At 42.2% G+C, this 20,434-nt stretch overlaps 1 protein-coding gene across 2 annotated transcripts; it reads left to right on the top strand.

Moving 5' to 3' along the window:
- Positions 1-592: 592 nt before the first annotated feature.
- On the top strand, positions 593-20,120 carry LOC121544430. 2 transcript variants are annotated; one of them, XM_041854370.1, is made up of 4 exons: positions 593-923; positions 13,800-13,906; positions 14,440-14,524; positions 19,236-20,120. In XM_041854370.1, exons 2-4 carry the CDS (start codon positions 13,813-13,815, stop codon positions 19,516-19,518), a joined length of 462 nt encoding a protein of 153 aa, XP_041710304.1. In that variant the 5' UTR covers positions 593-923; positions 13,800-13,812; the 3' UTR covers positions 19,519-20,120. The 2 variants fall into 2 exon arrangements, with proteins under 2 accessions (XP_041710304.1, XP_041710303.1); XM_041854369.1 differs by lacking the exon at positions 593-923 and adding an exon at positions 1,188-1,304.
- Positions 20,121-20,434: the final 314 nt, after the last annotated feature.

The raw sequence follows: 20,434 nt of genomic DNA, 5'->3' as shown, positions 1-20,434 counted from the left end.
ATGCTGGTGTACAAACATTTCTAAAAACATTTTTTTCACTTTATCATTATGGGGTATTGTGTGTAGATGGGTGAGAAAAAAATATATTTAATCCATTTTGAATTCAGGCTGTCACAACAATGTGGAATAAGTCAGGTATAAATACTTTCTGAAGGCACTTTACATTACATTATTTTGATTGTTTTAGTCAGTTAGTTAGGAAACAATCCAAAACATCCATTAAATCCTTGAAGTTACGGGCACTGGAACGTTTCAGAGACACTTCATACAGTGAACATACAGACACACACACACACACACACACACACACACACACACACACACACACACACACACACACACACACACACACACACACACACACACACACACAATGATACACACACACCCAGCCACACCCTCTGGATGCCATTGAGAACTCCAGGGATTTGAGACAGACAAGCTGGAGCAGAGGTATAGCTAGGCAGGCACCCTGAGATAGGGGGAGCGTCGTTTTGATCAATGCATGTAGCAGTGGCCAAGGCACACCTTAGGCCAGGCAGGCGGACCTGAAAAACCAGCTGCTCGGAATTACAGTTACCCAGCAGCGCGGTGTCCAGCCTCCACACACACTCCACAGAGAAGCAACAGAATCCATCCAACCAACCAACATTCTGTTGTGTTTTGCTTTTTCCAACCCTGTGTGTGTAGTGTGTAGTTTCTGCTGGCTCGTCTGACTTTTTGAACGCTTTTCACTTTAAAATATATTTTTTTCTTCTTCTTCGTCTGGCAAAGTAGCCCACTCCTCTCCCCTCCAATCCCCTCCCCCAGCTTCGACGGTTTCTGAGTGGACTATGCCCCCTGTGGCTGAGGGAGTGGGGGCCAGGTGCTTCTTCTGAGGCTCCTGGAAGAAACGTCTGGGACAGAAAATCCAAGACAGTTAGGTGAGCAATCTGAAAGAGGGAAAGAAGTGACAAAGTCTCTCACTTTCTTTCCCATATACTCTATCTCTACCAGTCTGCTGGGTCTCTGCGGTGTCTTTGTGTGAGTTGGTTACTATACTGACTCACAGACAAGCTAATCTGGGAGTGGGCTAGAACTGGCAAGGGGGGGTCCTAGATGACGTGGCAACCGACAAGCAGCAGGTGAGTCTCAGGTGGAACGCCGAAGCCAGAATAGCTGACATTCCAGAGAGGGGTAGTAAGGATTTGGAATACTAGTTGCGCTGCTATTGTAAAGGACATATAAGGCTGAAACAAAAAGTTTGATGTCTTGTTCTCACTCTTCCTGTCTGGGTCGGATACCTGATTTATGGGAACGTTAAGGTAACGTTACTGAGGCGCTTATCACCACATTGATTATTGAAGGGGACTGGGAAAGATCAATGCTTTGGGATAGAGGCTGACAAGGTAGCATTATGAGAAAACGTTTTCTGAAAATATGTTTTCACTTCTTGGATATAATATCATTCACATAGGGTGGAATATGTTTTGTTATTATTTTGTAAACATGTCATGACATATGTAATCAAAATCTAAAACATACGGGATGAATGATTTATGAAATCTTTCAGTATTCATTTTCATTTTTTGGTCAATCTTTCTTATGAAAGCAGTAAAAACATTTTACAATCAACAATTATTCCCATATAGCATATTTGTTTCACATTGAAATTACTAAACGTACCGTGAAATTACATAGCTTAATGTGTACATTTTCTTGTATATGAAGACTGGTTCCTCTCTGGATTTTTTAAAAAGTAGATCAGTGACCTGCCATTCTGCTGTCCTTGGCTTCTCTCCAGTTTCTACAGAAAAGGTCATTGAGCCCTTTAGTTTTTTGAGGATGCTCTTCTACACACAGTTCCACTATGTTTAAGTGGTTTGATAAACTCAATATGTGCCTAATATCCAATGAATAGTGTTAGATAGTACCAGATGAACGTCTTGTTTGTGGCACAGTTCATCGTTGGCAGACTCCTTTTGTGGAATACTATAAATATATTTTTGTCACATACTGTATATCAGTAGTCAATTAAATATATAGTTGAAGTCGGAAGTTTACATACAACGTAGTCAAATACATTTTAAACTCAGTTTTTCACAATTCCTGACATTTAATCCTAGTAAAAATTCCCTGTCTTAGGTCAGTTAGGATCACCACTTTATTTTAAGAATGTGAAATGTCAGAATAATAGTAGAGAGAATGATTTATTTTAGCTTTTATTTCTTTCAATCACATTCCCAGTGGGTCAGAAGTTTACATACACTCAATTAGTATTTGGTAGCACTGCCTTTAAATTGTTTAACTTGGGTCAAACGTTTCGGGTAGCCTTCCACAAGCTTCCCACAATAAGTTGGGTGAATTTTGACCCATTCCTCCTGACAGAGCTGGTGTAACTGAGTCAGGTTTGTAGCCCTCCTTGCTCGCACATGCTTTTTCAGTTCTGCCCACAAATGTTCTATAGGAATGAGGTCAGGTCTTTGTGATGGCCACTCCAATACCTTGACTTTGTTGTCCTTAAGCCATTTTGCCACAACTTTGGAAGTATGCTTGGGGTCATTGTCCATTTGGAAGACCCGTTTGCGGCCAAGCTTTAACTTCCTGACTGATGTCTTGAGATGTTGCTTCAATATATCCACATAATTTTACTTCCTCATGATGCCATCTATTTTGTGAAGTGCACCAGTCCCTCCTGCAGCAAAGCACCCCCACAGCATGATGCTGCCACCCCCGTGCTTCACGGTTGGGATGGTGTTCTTTGGCTTGCAAGCGACCCCCTTTTTCCTCCAAACATAACGATGGTCATTATGGCCAAACAGTTGTATTTTTGTTTCTTCAGACCAGAGAACATTTCTCCAAAAAGTACGATATTTGTCCCTATGTGCAGTTGCAAACCGTAGTTTGGCTTTTTTATGGCGGTTTTGGAGCAGTGGCTTCTTCCTTGCTGAGCGGCCTTTCAGGTTATGTCGATATAGGACTCATTTTACTGTTGATATAGATACTTTTGTACCTGTTTCCTCCAGCATCTTCACAAGGTTCTTTGCTGTTGTTCTGGAATTGATTTGCACGTTTCGCACCAAAGTACGTTCATCTCTAGGAGACAGAACGCGTCTCCTTCCTGAGCGGTATGACGGCTGCGTGGTCCCATGGTGTTTATACTTGCGTACTATTGTTTGTACAGATGAACGTGGTACCTTCAGCCGTTTGGAAATTGCTCCCAAGGATGAACCAGACTTGTGGAGGTCTACAATTATTTTTCTGAGGTCTTGGCTGATTTCTTTTGATTTTCCCATGATGTCAAGCAAAGCTCACAGAATGAGATCACTGAGTGCTGAAGCGCGTAGCACGTAACAATTGTCTGTCCTCGGTTGCAACACTCACTACCGAGTTCCAAACTATCTCTGGAAGCAACGTCAGCACAATAATTGTTCGTCGGGGGCTACATGGCCGAGCAGCCGCACACAAGCCTAAAATCACCATGCGCAATGCCAAGCGTAGGCTGGAGTAGTGTAAAGCTTGCCGCCATTGGACTTTGGAGCAGTGGAAACGTTCCCGTTCCAGTGAAGGGAAATCTTAACGCTACAGCATACAATGACATTCTAGACGATTGTGGAAGGCCCTTTCCTGTTTCAGCAATACCCCTGTGCACAAAGCGAGGTCCATAAAGAAATAGTTTGTTGAGATCGGTGTGGAAGAACTTGACTGGCCTGCACAGAGCCCTGACCTCAACCCCATCGAACACCTTTGGGATGAATTGGAATGCAGACTTCGAGCCAGGCCTAATCGCCCAACATCAGAGCCCGACCTCACTAATGCTTTTGTGGCTGAATGGAAGCAAGTCACAGCAGAAATGTTCCAACATCTAGTGGAAAGCCTTCCCAGAAGAGTGGAGGCTGTAATAGCAGCAAAGGGGGGACCAACTCCATATTAATACCCATGATTTTGGAATGAAATGTTCGATGAGCAGGTGTCCACATACTTTTGGTCCTGTAGTGTATATTTTATACACCTGTCAGCAACGGGTGTGGCTGAAGTAGCCTAATCCACTAATTTGAAGGGGTGTCTACATACGTTTGTGATATATATATATATATATATATATATATATATATATATATATACTACCAGTCAAAAGTTTGGGCACACATACTGTGGGGGGAAAAAAGTATTTAGTCAGCCACCAATTGTGCAAGTTCTCCCACTTAAAAAGATGAGAGAGGCCTGTAATTTTCATCATAGGTACACGTCAACTATGACAGACAAATTGAGATTTTTTTTCTCCAGAAAATCACATTTCATTTTTAATGAATTTATTTGCAAATTATGGTGGAAAATAAGTATTTGGTCACCTACAAACAAGCAAGATTTCTGGCTCTCACAGACCTGTAACTTCTTCTTTAAGAGGCTCCTCTGTCCTCCACTCGTTACCTGTATTAATGGCACCTGTTTGAACTTGTTATCAGTATAAAAGACACCTGTCCACAACCTCAAACAGTCACACTCCAAACTCCACTATGGCCAAGACCAAAGAGCTGTCAAAGGACACCAGAAACTAAATTGTAGACCTGTACCAGGCTGGGAAGACTGAATCTGCAATAGGTAAGCAGCTTGGTTTGAAGAAATCAACTGTGGGAGCAATTATTAGGAAATGGAAGACATATAAGACCACTGATAATCTCCCTCGATCTGGGGCTCCACGCAAGATCTCACCCCGTGGGGTCAAAATGATCACAAGAACGGTGAGCAAAAATCCCAGAACCACACGGGGGGGACCTAGTGAATGACCTGCAGAGAGCTGGGACCAAAGTAACAAAGCCTACCATCAGTAACACACTACGCCGCCAGGGACTCAAATCCTGCAGTGCCAGACGTGTCCCCCTGCTTAAGCCAGTACATGTCCAGGCCCGTCTGAAGTTTGCTAGAGTGCATTTGGATGATCCAGAAGAGGATTGGGAGAATGTCATATGGTCAGATGAAACCAAAATAGAACTTTTTGGTAAAAACTCAACTCGTCGTGTTTGGAGGACAAAGAATGCTGAGTTGCATCCAAAGAACACCATACCTACTGTGAAGCATGTGGGTGGAAACATCATGCTTTGGGGCTGTTTTTCTGCAAAGGGACCAGGACGACTGATCCGTGTAAAGGAAAGAATGAATGGGGCCATGTATCGTGAGATTTTGAGTGAAAACCTCCTTCCATCAGCAAGGGGATTGAAGATGAAACGTGGCTGGGTCTTTCAGCATGACAATGATCCCAAACACACCGCCCGGGCAACGAAGGAGTGGCTTCGTAAGAAGCATTTCAAGGTCCTGGAGTGGCCTAGCCAGTCTCCAGATCTCAACCCCATAGAAAATCTTTGGAGGGAGTTGAAAGTCCGTGTTGCCCAGCGACAGCCCCAAAACATCACTGCTCTAGAGGAGATCTGCATGGAGGAATGGGCCAAAATACCAGCAACAGTGTGTGAAAACCTTGTGAAGACTTACAGAAAACGTTTGACCTGTGTCATTGCCAACAAAGGGTATATAACAAAGTATTGAGAAACTTTTGTTATTGACCAAATACTTATTTTCCACCATAATTTGCAAATAAATTCATTAAAATCCTACAATGTGATTTTCGGGATTTTTTTTTCTCATTTTGTCTGTCATAGTTGATGTGTACCTATGATGAAAATTACAGGCCTCTCTCATCTTTTTAAGTGGGAGAACTTGCACAATTGGTGGCTGACTAAATACTTTTTTTCCCCACTGTACTCATTCAAGGGTTTTACTTTATTTTTAGTATTTTTTTCATTGTAGAATAATAGTGAAGGCTATGAAATATCACATATGGAATCATGTAGTAAACAAAAAAGTGTTAAACAAATCAAAGTATGTTTTCAACTAGTCACCCTTTGCCTTGATGACAGCTTTGCACACTCTTGGCATTCTCTCAACCAGCTTCACCTGGAATGCTTTTCCAACAGTCTTGAGGGAGTTCCCACATATGCTGAGCACTTGTTGGCTGCTTTTCCTTCACTCTGCGGTCCGACTCATCCCAAGCCATCTCAATTGGGTTGAGGTCGGGGGATTGTGGAGGCCAGGTCATCTGATGCAGCACTCCATCACTCTCCTTATTGGTAAAATAGCCCTTACACAGCCTGGAGGTGTGTTGGGTCATTGTCCTGTTGAAAAACAAATGATAGTCCCACTAAGCCCAAACCAGATGGGATGGCTTAATACTGTAGAATGCTGTGGTAGCCATGCTGATTAAGTGTGTGTTGAATTCTAAATAAATCACAGACAGTGTCTCCAGCAAAGCACCTTGATGGTTTTTACGACTGCACTTGAAGAAACTTTCAAAGTTCTTGAAATGTTCCGAATTGACTGACCTTCATGTGTTAAAGTAATGATGGACTGTTGTTTCTGTTTTCTTATTTGAGCTGTTCTTGACATAATATGGACTTGGTATTTTACCAAATAGGGATATCTTCTGTATTACACTCCTACCTTGTCACAACACAACTGAATGGCTGAAATTAAATCCACAAATTAACTTTTAAGAAGGCACACCTGTTAATTTAAATGCTTTCCAGGTGACTACCTCATGAAGCTGGTTGAGAGAATGCCAAGAGTGTGCAAAGCTGTCATCAAGGCAAAGGATGGCTATTTGAAGAATCTCAAATATAAAATATATTTTGATTTGTTTAACCCTTTTTTGGTTACTACATGATTCCATATGTGTTATTACATAATTTTGATGTCTTCACTATTATTCTACAATGTAGAAAATCGGAAAAATAAAGAAAAACCCTGGAATGAGTAGGTGTGTCCAAACTTTTGACTGGTACTGTATATATATATATATATATATATATATATATATGTGTGTACAAAACATTAAGAACACCTTCCTAATATTGAGTGACAGGGATGTCATCCGTTTTACAGGGATGCCCATGTTAACTCCAATTTCTCCCACAGTTGTGTAAAGTTTTGCTGGATGTCCTTTGGATGGTAGACCATTCTTGATACATACGGGAAACTGTTGAGTGTGAAAAACCCAGCAGTGTTGGAGTTATTGACACAAACCGGTGCGCATGGCACCTTCTACCATACCCCGTTCAAAGGCACTATAATATTTTCTCTTGCCCATTCACCCTCTGAATGGCACACATACACAATCCATGTCTCAATTGTCTCAAGGCTTAAAAATCCTTCTTTAACTTGTCTCCTCCCCTTCATCTACACTGATTGAAGAGGATTTAACAAGTGACATCAATAATGAATCTTAGCTTTCACCAGGATTCTCCTGGTCAGTCTATGTCATGGAAACAGCAGGTGTTCTTAATGTTTTGTACACTCAGTGCATATACTGGAAGTGCCAGAAATCCCTATGTTGATACATTTGATACATTTAATACATTTTGCCATTACAGATAAGTTCTTAATGTATTACATAACGTAATTGCAAGATTAAATATCACCCTGATTTTGGATTTGGATACAATACATTCTCATCACTTCTAGAAGGAGTGATCTCGTGACTCTCAGTAAAGGCAATATGTAAATGGTTGAGTGCCTGGGGCCTAGATGGGGCCCTTCAAGGACCCAGCCACCGGGGCCTGAAAAAGTGGGCCGTAGGTGAACGGTGAACTGCTTTGGAAACAATTAATCAAACCTGCAGTGGAAAACTAGGAACCAATAAAAGTTTTCTGTAGTTTTAGCGTGTGACGAGGGGCCCGAACATTGCTGACGTTATTGCTGCATGCCCTTATATGAAGAGCGGAACGACTAGGTGCACCTGTGCCATATTGACTGGTTCAATATTGACAGACCTTCATTTGATTAAGGTTGTTCACTGTACTGTGTAGCGAAAGTCAAGCTGGTTAACACTGGGCTTCTTTTTTTTTTAAGAGGAAACTAAATTGTACTGCGGCGCTTGTCTGTTTGAAGTCAATTGTATGAAAATAACAATAAAACAGGGCTTGTTTGCAGAGGGAAATGGAGAGGATATTACACTTACAATGTGGATTAGTGGTTTGAGGAACAACATACAATACACACATGCGGTTGGAAGGGTTAGAGAGAAGAAGATGGGAAAGAGGAAGCACAGGAAATAGAACAAAAGGCACTGTTGAAGTCAGAGTTTATAGTCGGGTTTATGTTCAGTGGACTATTCCCACTATTCCCACGTCAGTTCAGTTTTGATTGACATTTGGTTGAGTTGTCAACTAACGTGAATTCAGTGTGAAATCAACAAAACACTTCACAATGTCATTGAATTTAGGTTAAAAGTTTGGTGAAAAAAATACGAAATGCCCTTACGTTGATGACTTTTTGCAAATCCAATCAGTTTTCCAAATTGATTCAACGTCATCACATTGAATTTGGTTGAAATTACGTGATAACAACATTGATTCAACCAGTTTTTGACCAGTGGGTTGGTTGTTGAATAAGTTCAGGTGAAAGGTAGGTCATTGCTATCCTGGTTAATGCAGTGCAGTGTTCAGTCTAGTTTAACCAGGTTTTGTCACTGCTGGCCTACTGTGCTTTAGTTGAGCAAATGTTCTCCTATACTGAAAATGTTTCAATACCAATGGCATATGGTTGCTTATTGATCTCCAAACGTCCAGAGAATATCAGTAGAACGTCCGTGACTCACCTATACAGCATGTGATCCATTAGTTATCAATTGCTGTTACCTCAGTAAATAGCAAAGCTGATAAATAGAGTATGTCATTAGTAATCGCCCATGACTTTATGTTGAGTCAACATGAGAGAGTTGTGTGATGTTTGCTGCAGAGTTAGGAGACAGATGAAGTGCGGCAAAATTGGAATTGGAAACATTAGTTGAGTTCAATCTTGCCCTATTTTGTCTGTTTCTGAAAATAACACTATTTGTCAGTTGGCTGAGATATTGTTTCAAAAAGTTGATAATCAAAATGTATTTATTTGCACCTACGGCCCAATCTAATTCCAGCTGTACCGATCACATCTCTCTGTCTGGCATCAGTTGAGTTTAATGGGAAAGCCATGCGTGGGGGGGGGTGTTAAACTACATTTCACCTGGCTTCCTGTTTGGCCATCTCAAAAAGGGATGTCATCCTAGAGTGGCCCTGGAAGTGAAATTCTGACTGCTGACCTCTGAGTGAACCTGGTAGTGGGTGTTGTCACCAGGCAGAGAGTATCCGGAAGCGCTGGACTGGAGCCAGCTTTTAAATCGTGTTGTGATGGTTTTAGTTAGTTTTGTGGTTGGTAAGGCAGGTCCAGTATCAGATCAGTAGCCTATATGTATACCTTGCTTAGTAGGATATGGCATGGGCTGTCACAGATGTAGTGAGGATATTAGACTCTGTTAACCTAAGGGGTTCTAAATAAATATCAGATACTGGCTGAGACGGCAATACTGTCTTGGTTCCATCATAACCGTGGGCAACACTTGTCTTTGGACAAGAGACACACAAACCATTTGTTTACTTGGCTGCTGTCAACAAATGCTAACATAAGTCAAGTTAATATACCCTAAGTTAGTATGGGATGACAACAATATTATTTGATTCAGTCTTACCCATGGGCAACACAGAGAATGGTTGACCAAGGAGGTGTCCCACTGATCCTTAGACAAACTTTTCTATTATGTTATGGAGGTTTTGTTTGAGCAAGGGTGTCTTACCAAGCATTGAGAACGTCAACAAAAGATCTTGAGAAGGAATAGGATGTGGCATTATAAGATCATTGTTCTTCTTTGCACTTATAACCTACTGTAAAGATCTATGGAATTAGGGCTAGCATGATGACATGAATGGTTGTTGATTCATAAGGGTTGGAGTGAATGCAAATAATATCCCACTTAAGTTGTGCTTCTTTTACAATAAAAGTCTCCATAGTGACTGACTTTATAAACACTTCAAATCTGTGTGTTAAATCCAACATGATCTCATGCGCTAGAGCCCAAGCAGTATGGAGGCTCAGTGGTGATCTCGTCCATACAATGTTATTCATTGTGAACTAAAAGGCTAAACTGATCCTAGATCAGTACTCCTACTCTGAGGAGCTTTGTGGATACGGACCCTGGTCTGATCAATAGAGACAATACTCTTCTGGCTTGTGTTTTAAACTATGTGCTGTATAGTTTTCCCTCAGGGTTATTGCCTATCTATCAGAAATACTGTTTATGGGGGAAGTTGCTATGAGGTTGTTATGCTGATAGCTGTGAAGCAGAAAGTAGACACTTCACTGACAACATGTTCATCACTCTGGACAGTAGCTTGGATTTATGGAAAACAGACGTGGGAGCTCCCCAGTCCTGCCCCTGCACATTTCTGCCAGGCTTTGCATCAGTAGAGGAGGCAGCTACGCTCCCAGCGTGGAACATATAATTGCTGTTATGAAATTGTGTGTTTTGCATGTTTTGTGGTGGTGAATCCATTTAAATGTAATCAGCTAGGAATGGTGCTGGCTTTTTGTTTCTCTGAGTGTGTGTGTGTGGGGGGGGCGTCTGTGTGTGTGTGCGTGTGTGCAAGCAAGCATCCGTGCGCATGAGCATGCGCGTGTGTGTGCGTGAGAGTGTGTGTGGGAGCAGTACTAGCTGTATGGAATGGTACAGAGTCTGATCTTCCGTGTTCCAGGGTTTTCAGCTTTTTATAGCCAATGCAAATTTTGTTCTCTTTTGAAGCACCTGTTCAGATAAATGGGAGTCAATAGGGCGCTAGCTCAACCACCCAACATTAGCATGAATTGTGAACATTAGCATGAGATGTGAGACTATTCATTTCTTCTCTATAATATCATATACAGTGCATTCGGAAAGTATTCAGACCCCTTGACTTTTTTCACATTTTGTTATGTTACAGCCTTATTCTAAAATGGATGAAATTGTCACTCCTGCGTTGTCTTTGCTGTGTGTTTAGGGTCGTTGTCCTGTTGGAAGGTGAACCTTCGCCCCCAGTCTGAGCTCCTGAGCGCTCTGGAGCATGTTTTCATCAAGGATCTTTCTGTACTTTACTCCGTTCATCTTTCCTTCGATCCTGACTAGTCTCCCAATCCCTGAAGCTGAAAAACATCCCCACAGCATGATGCTGCCACCACCATGCTTCACTGTAGGGATGGTGCCAGGTTTCCTCCGGGCGTGATGCTTGGCATTCAGGCCAAAGAGTTCGACCTTGGTTTCATCAGACCAGATAATCTTGTTTCTCATGGTCTGAGAGTCCATTAGGTGCCTTTTGGCAAACTTCAAGCGGGCTCTCATGTGCCTTTTACTGAGGAGTGGCTTCCGTCTGGCCACTCTACCATAAAGGCCTGATTGTTGGAGTGCTGCAGAGATGGTTGTCCTTCTGGAAGGTTCTCCCATCTCCACAGAGGAACTCTGGAGCTTTGTCAGAGTGACCATCGGGTTCTTGGTCACCTCCCTGACCAAAGCCCTTCTCCCCCGATTCCTCAGTTTGGCCGGGCGGCCTGCTCTAGGAAGAGTCTTGGTGGTTCCAAACTTATTCCATTTAAGAGTGATGGAGGCCACTGTGTTCTTGGGGACCTTCAATGCTGCAGACATTTTTTGGTACAGTTCCTCCGATCTGTGCCTCGACACAATTATGTCTCGGGGCTCTACGGACAAATCCTTCGACCTCATGCCTTGGTTTCTGCTCTGACATGCACTGTCAACTGTGGGACCTTTCCAAATCATGTCCAATCAATTGAATTTACCACAGGTGTACTCCAATTAAGTTTTAGAAACATTTGGAATGGAATGGAAACAGCATTCACCTGAGCTCAATTTTGAGTCTCATATCAAAGGGTCTGAATACTTATGTAAATAAGATATTTCTGTTTTTAATACTTTTATAAATTAGATACAATTTATAAAAACCTGTTTTCGCTTTGTCATTATGGGGTATTATGTGTAGATTGATGAGGGGAAAAAACAATGTAATCCATTTTAGAATAAGGCTGTAACGTAACAAAATGTGGAAAAAGTCAAGGGGTCTGAATACTTTCCGAATGCACTGTAGCTTTGAAATCGTGACATTACGAACTTTTGAAGAACATAAGCAGTTTCTCAACTCATAAACTGACTTTCTAGAAAGGAGCGCGTGACGAATGGCTAAGCAACAGCATTGCACAGCACAACAAAGTGAACGTGATTGGTCAAGAATACCCATGCTTCGAGCATTACGCATTTCTCCATTCATTTCCCCTGCTGTTGACCATCTCCTTCCTTCTTACAAATATATCTGATACTACTTTTCTACTATAAAGATCTGGTCAAAGGTCAAATAATGAATGAGGCAGAGTGAAAGCGAGACAAGGGGCTAGACAAGATAAACTACAAAACACTCAATCTCTAGAGGAAAAGGGAGACATCCATGTCCTGTGTCTACTCAGTGAAACACTGTATATAGCTAAGGCCATACAAACTCAATTAAATGTTTAACGGATGCCCCTCTTCATTTTTCATTAAGAAATATACAAAAATCGACATTTGCTCGCTTTCCTCACTCAAAATAAAAAAAGTTATTCCTTAAACATTTAATAATGTTTGTGTGGCCTAAGTGCAGTTTCTAAACCAGCATTTACAAATGGAATTTCAAAAGGAAGTAAAGGGAAGGTTCCGTGCCAAAAGAGATAGCACTGATTATATCATCTATATTGTTCTGTATATCTACGTAACTATATTGTCAACAGTGTTGTGGCTGCAACACTGTTGACAATGGATGACTGATGATCACTTCACCAACATGAGACGTAGATAAGATCATCGTAACCAAGTAAATTCATTTCAATATGGTGACTATTTGCAGCTTTTGTCTTGTCATGTGGAATGCCACGGACATATTTCATCCATATTTACTATGACATCACAGATCTTTAACATCTGCACATTTTGTGTCTTGTAGGTGTTCTATGTCGATACACATCTTCACAATGTCATCATACTGTCTGCATTGCAGATAAGCATGCTTGGAAAAAATTGATGTTTAATGCCCAGAGTGACACACAATATGTTGCACAATATGTACCAAGGTAACAGACAGAGGATATGACGTAAACAAGAGGTTATTTTGATAAGGGCCCGTCAGTCAAACATGCAACTGGAAACGTGTTTTCTGGGAAATGAACGATACAGACACAGGAACAAAGAGAAACACAAAGTATCACCCATAGAAATATAATTGATGATATTTCCATGGTACTGTATCACCACTCCATTATACAATATCTTAGTCCTAGTAATGGTTAATGCTTAGGTACAGCCTAAATGGCTGCCCAAGGTAGGGCAACTTCATTCCAGTGGCTTTTGACATGTGTTCATTAATTCATTCCACCCACTTGTATTCTGTCTTCCTCTGTCCACTCTCTCTCTTCCTTTCTCTATTTTCCCCACCCATTTTGTTGGCGAGGATATGGCAGGCGTTACTCAGGTGGCTCTTGAACTCACTCATGTCAATTTTCATATAATTCCTATGACTGAATAGGCGCCATGCTTAGATTTCAAAATGCCTATGCTGCAGACACATCGTTAATGTGACAGACTTTCTGCAGGGTGACGCCAAGCGCCAAGTAAATTAACAATCATCTAACAATAACTACTCTCTCGCAGGGTGACGGCAAGTTTATTAGCAATCATCTAACAATAGCCTATGTAATAAAAAAAACGTTTTTTAAAATATGAAATGTGGAATTTTATTGCAGATATACAGTATCCTCTTTGCATGACAAGTTTATACCTTTTTAATGCACCCAACTGTAGTTAGAAGGAATCATCATCAACAATATGAAGGTTTACTGCCGGTCCCGGAATCATCAAATGACACGCTGCATGTTTTTCTCTGTCTGCACAGGATATTGTTGAAGATGACTTCAACTGTCTCACCTGTGACCAACTACATTACAGTATTCTCCAATACCACGATCACCACCAAGTCCAAAGAACAAATACTCACTCAGAGTAAGTGGGAGTGTGTATATGTGTGTATGTGCGTGTGTGTGTGCGTGCAAGTGTGTGTGTATGTGTGTGTGTGCGAGTGTTGTGTGCATACATGCATGCATGTGTATGTGACCTTGCTGGTGTGTGTAAGAACCGTTTGTTAACAGAATTTCATTTGGAGTTCAAATGTTTAAAGTTTCGGAAGTTTATAAACTATTCGTAATAGTTTCACAATGACACCAAGTGGTAGTAATCATCAAACACAACGCCTCCCCTATGGAATTTTAAATCAATAGGATACTTTAGCCCTAGTTAAGATAAGCATGTGCTTATAAATAATCCCAGTGCGTCACACAATCTAATCAAGATGTACTGTAAGGGAGTGGCAACAACTGAAATTCGACCCATACATCTACAATCCCTCCCAACAATGCTATCAACAATGAGAGGCCGCATGCAAGATGGCTGACGAATGAATGTTGATGACAGTGTACTAAATTACCATTCACTCTCACAAATAAATAACATTGTTACCTCTTTGCTCATTTTCCCAGGTTCAGGGGCTATGATTGCCATCATTGTCATTGGGCTCATTTTCATTCTAACCATACTGCTTGTCATCCTGAAGACATACAACAGGTCAGGCTGCATTCCATATTAATAGGCCTCAATGACATTCTCAGTGACACAGTGAGTCATTGCAGGTTCTCTTTCAATTATTTGTTTCAAAAATCACACAGTGGGATTCACCAGAATCTCTAGAAGCTCAAAGAACCAATCACACATGTCTGTCGGAGACAGACAGGTCTAGTGGTAAAAAAGGTGAGCCCCTCCCCTCATACTAAAGTGCCACTCGCCTGACCTCTGGTCATTCTCACCTCTCTTCCTCACGAAGAGTACTACTCTAGGCTCCTCAGCACGACTTGATCTGTTTTTAGGTTCAACTGTTCACAGGTGTGCTGCAAGGTTACGCCTCCGAGTGCAGGTTTTTACACTCGCTTCTTCTGTATTGGGTGACTTTACTGAAAGGAAAGTTTTTGTTTCAGGTAAGAATTCGCTAGCTATCCTATTGACTAGCTTTTCTACCTGGAAGAGTAGAATTACTAGCTTGGTCTCTCGTTTAGCTCAACCCACTACCGTGCCGCATTGACTAGAACGACCCTCCTAGCTTCACTGCTTATTGGTTGAGAGACACGCTTTTGTTTGTCGCAAGACTAACAAAGCGCTAGCTTCCTTTGGCTAACATTGTGCCAACTAGCTAGGCTACTAGCCCACGAAATGAACCCTAGCTATGTTCACATTGTTAAAGGGACACTTCGGGATTTTGGCAATGAGGCCCTTTATCTACTTCCCCATGCTAATAGATACCCATAGACTTAGTAATTGTGCTAATGCTAGTTAGCATTTGCTGGCAAAACTAGCTCTAACTTCCTTCATACTGGACACAGAGACAGAAGACACAAGTTCATATGACGGGAAGTATATAAGTCCTGAAGTATACCTTTAAAGGATTAGCTTTCTCCGAGCACTGTGCTAACTTGCTACATGCTTCGTCTCCTGTGGTAGGTAGCGTCAAGCAGCTAGCTACTGAGACTTGGTTAGCCCACGCTGCAAGGCACAAGCTAACTTTGCTAGTTCGGTGGAATGCAAGCTTTCCACATAAGCATTGCTAGCTAACTCAGAACAAGCTCTTTACATGCACATACGGCCCACCACGGCTATAGCGTTTATACACAGTGCCCACCCGAGCTAGCCATTAGCCGCAAGGCACCTAATAAGCTAGCTCACGCCTGTCAAGGCTAATTCGCAGCAGGTGCTACTGGGCTAGCAGGCCTTTTTTTTCCACGAATTAGGGACGTAGGAAGGGTAACTATGGCTTGACTGGGGCCCAACCTTTACTACCTGGTTCATGAATTATGGCCACTACTACCCCGCCTGAGGCAGGCACTTGAACCCCCTCACTCTTGCGCTGGCGGCTTGATGATGCTGGGATGCCGGCTGCTACTGGCTCTCTTCTTTACTACATCTAACGTTCACTCGTTTCATTGGCTAAACTGACCAGTTACACCTCACAGTGCTACTGTCAAAAGAGACTCTCTAGACCGAAGAAGCAACGCTACTCGTGTGGCTTTCTTCAGCTAGCAATAGCTAGGCTAATAGCCCACTGGGTGAACACTAGCTAGCTAACACAAAAGCCTCATGGCTAAGCATCGACTAGCACACGCATAACCCGGTTAGCAATACTTTTCTCCGGGAGTTATATTGGACCCCGCTACAATAGCCATTTACAACATTAACAATGTCTACAATGTATTTCTGATCAATTTTATGTTATTTTGATGGACAAAAAATTTGCTTTTCTTTCGAAAACAAGCACATTTCTAAGTGACCCCAAACTTTTTAACGGTAGTGTACGTACGATCAATGTGGGAACGACATCGTCGATGCACTTCTAAATGAAGTTGGTGACTGATGTGGTAACTCCTCAATGTTATCGGACGAATCCCGGAACATATTCCAGTCCTGTAGCTTAGCATCCGCTTATTTGGACGACTTCCGTATTGAGCGCATCACTGGTACTTCCTGTTTGAGTTTTTGCTTGTAAGCAGGAATCAGAAGGATAGAGTGATGGTCTGATTTGCCAAAGGGAGGGCGAGGGAGGGCCTTGTATGTGTTTCTGTGTGTGGAGTAAAGGTGATCTAGAGTTTTGTCGCCTCTAGTTGGACATGTGACATACTGGTAAAAATGAGGTAAAACGGATTTCAGTTTTCCTGCATTAAAATCACCGGCCATGAGAATCACAGCCTCTGAATTTTATTTTTCTTGTTTGCTTATGGCCCTATACAGCTTGTTGAGTGAGGTCTTAGTGCCAGCATCTGTTTATGGTGGTAAATAGACAGCTACGAAAAATATACATGAAAACTCTCTTGGTAAATAATATGGTCTGCAGCTTATCATGAGGTATTCTAACTCAGGCAAGCAAAAACATGAGAGTTCTGTTACTTTAGAGATCGCACACCAGCTGTTGTTAAAAAAACAGCCCCCCCCTGCCTTACCCAAGTCTGCCGTCCAGTCTTGACGATGCATAGAAAAACCAGTGAGTTGTATATCCATGTCCTTATTCAGCCACGACTCCGAGAAACATAGGATATTATAGTTTTTCAGGATAGTCTCGAACAGAGATTATCCAGTTTTTCTCCAGTGACTGCACGTTTGCCAACAAAACAGCGGGCAATAGCGGTCTACATGCTCGCCGACGTAGTTGCGCCGCCTCGCTTGCCTCTCTTTCGCCGCCGCTTCCTCTTTCGAGTCCCGGGGATCAGGGCCTGTTCCGGGGTTAGCAGAACACCCAGAGCTGCTGACTCGTTAAAGTAGAAAACTTCATCCAAAACAAGGTTAGTGATCTGTGGAGCAGAGCACACTTACTTTCACTATGTGTGACTCATGTCCCAGGCGTACTAAATGTAGGAGCGGACTTATTGTCCAGAGGGAATCCTCATCACGGGAATGGAGATTCCATCCCCAAGTGGTGAAACACTTCTTTCCTATAAGCCTCATACGCCCCACTCTAGTCAGGGTGAGGGAAGAAGGCTGATTTCTCATCTTGGTAGCCCCTCAATGACCAGGCAAGCTCTGGTTAGCGGAGATCATTCTCCTGCTGTACGACGAGCCCTGGCAACTCCCGTTGTGCAGGGATATTGTGACCCAAGCGAACTAAGTCATTGTCCACCCTCACCCGAAACACCATGGCCCTCTGGGCCTGGCCCATGAGGTTAAATCTGGATGTGACAGGCCTGCCTCTTTGGGTCATTGACTATGCAGAGTGCCAGGGCCCCTTCTACACGCTCACTGCATGGAAACAAGTGGTGCATTTTTGAGAAGTGGTGTGACCAAAAACAGATCATTCCTTACCAATGCTCTGTATCCAAGGTTTTATGCTTTTTGCAGGACCTTATGGACAGGGGGAAGGCTTTATCCACTGTAAAGGTCTATCTAGCCACTATCTCGGCCTGTCATATAGGCTTCGACAATAACATGGTGGGAAAACACCCTGTTATGTTGTTTCATGAAGGGGGCACATCGCTTAAGTCCAGACTTTTTAGCCGCTGGAAAGTGTGGAGATGTAACATCTGTCCTTTGACACTGTTTTTACGTTTGCAAAGAGAGTGAGTGAGCTGCATGCACTGTCAGTTCACCATTCGTGCCTACAGTTTGCCACGGGCTTTTCCAAGGTTTGCTTGTTGCCCAACCCTGCCTTTCTGCCTAAGGTCAGTGGCAATTACAATTGTCTCGACTTGGAGCTTGTGGTTTTCCACTCGCCACTTTTCCCTTCTACCAAAGAAGAGCGGCTCCACCGTTTGTGTCCAGTACGCGCGTTGCACATATATTTGGATAGAACAAGAGCTTTGTGCAAGAGCGACCAACTCTTTGTGTCCTGGGTTCCTCCCTGCAAGGGAAGGCCCCTCTCTCATCAATGGTTATCACATTGGATTGAGGAAGCTATTATATTGGAAGGGGGTTACAGCCTCCAAAAGGCCTGAGGGCTCACTCCATTAGAGGTATGGCTACTTCTTGGGTGCTGTTTAAGGGCATCTCCTTGCAGGAGATTTACGATGTGGCTTGTTTGGCATCCCCTCAAACTTTTATGAGGTTCTACCGGCTAGACGTGACTACGCATTCTTTGGAGCATACTGTCCTCAGTGTCGGGGCCTCTGAGGGTTGATACGTTGAGACTACCTGGCTTCGGAGAGCATGTGCGATACGGGAGTTGGCCATATACCACTGTGCGATATCAAAACGAGATATCTCTGATATTATGAGTGAGATATCTCACCACATTCCCCTACTCGCAAGAGTGTGAGGAAGTCCGGCATGCTTGAAAATGACCAGAGGGCGGGCGAGTGGCTCTTTAGTACGAGGGGCTCACTTCATTCGCCACTCGACCTGTCTGTCTCCGACAGATGTGTGTGATTGGTTCTTTGAGGGCTGTGCAATTGAAAAAGTAAACACACACCTATAGTGTTACAAGGAGCATGGAGAACAAATTAATACACTGAATATAAAGCAAAACTCCAGCACACTGGTGATCCTGATGCTTCAGAAAATGTTAAAATAAAATAACTGTGCTATAACAATTCAATTATGTTTTTAGCAAATGTATTATTGAGTGTATATGTTCTGCTAATCCAGATGGTATTGACTTTTCGTGATTAGTCATTAGAAATTAACTAGCATTTTAAAATGCAATGTATTATATGTTTTGTTATAGTGAGGCCTTGGATAGGTTACATTATCAGGAAAAACTCAGGGCCCTAAGATGGATCTTTATATGTATTTTACCCTTCACCAGGCGGACACATGCATCCAGAGTGCTGGGTACGGGCTCCAAAGGGCCACCTCGACAAAAGAAGATGTCCTCTTCTACAGTGCAGACCAGCATGCCCTTGGGGAACTTAGGAGCCAGCTCTGTGTCTGGGAGCTTTGCACTGTCGAGTAGTATGTCCGAAAATGGATTCCGGCTGCCACGAGCGGAACTAAACAGGCTGGACCAAAACATCTTGGAGCAACAAAGCACAATCAGCGATTCGACAGTAGTCACCATACATGATACTCCATCACTAGGGAATACATAGCAGGCCTCTAACTTATTGGACAGGTGACAGAGTCAGCATATAATGCTTGAAAACAAAACCTTTATTATGAACAAAATGGTGCCATAGGAACGCAATGGATATGCATGGACACTCCTGTGGACATAAACAATTGCTTTCTTGACTACAGTGTTCAGAACTTGGACAAAATGATCCTGCTGTCTGTGCATTTGCAGCTGTGCTACCAACAACCATGGGGATAAGCATTGGAGGAGAGATGTGTACAAGATTTACGACATGAACATGGTGTCATGTCTAGTTTTTCTATGTGTGTACATTTCTGTGAGAGGGAGTTGTTCACAGGGTTTTGAATTTATTCACATTATTCTGATGTAAGATTATTAAAATCTGAATAATGTTGTTGTGGTTTTCAACATACAGGAAAAATCATGAGAATGTTTCTGTGAAAAGTCGATACTGGTTTGAAGCCCTGTGGAGATCTAGATAGCAGATAATTATGAAAAAATAAGTCCAAATTAGTTTGATTCCAAAGGATTTGGCACTTTTCCCTCACCCTGTCCTGTGATTGTTTTGCTTATTGTTATTTCATTTAAATTAATATTGAAAATAAATCTTGATATTTCTAAAAGTGTGTGCATGTTTATGCTTGAATATGATACATTTGCATCTCATTTACAGTGAGACTTTTTCCACATTTTGTTACATTACAGCCTTGTTCTAAAATTGATTTTTTTTTAAATGCCCCTCATCAATCTACACACAATACCCCATAATGACAAAGAAAAACACAGGTTTTTAGAAATGTTTGCTTAAAAAAACTATTATAAAAAAATGAAATATCACATTTACATAAGTATTCAGACACTTTACTCAGTACTTTGTTGAAGCACCTTTGGCAGCGATTACAGCCTCGAGTCTTCTTGGCTATGACGCTACA

Source organism: Coregonus clupeaformis, chromosome 29, assembly GCF_020615455.1.
Source record: "Coregonus clupeaformis isolate EN_2021a chromosome 29, ASM2061545v1, whole genome shotgun sequence".
NCBI lineage: Eukaryota > Metazoa > Chordata > Actinopteri > Salmoniformes > Salmonidae > Coregonus > Coregonus clupeaformis.
The sequence above is the reverse complement of the archived record's forward strand: the minus strand, read 5'-3'. Positions and strand labels throughout refer to the sequence as shown.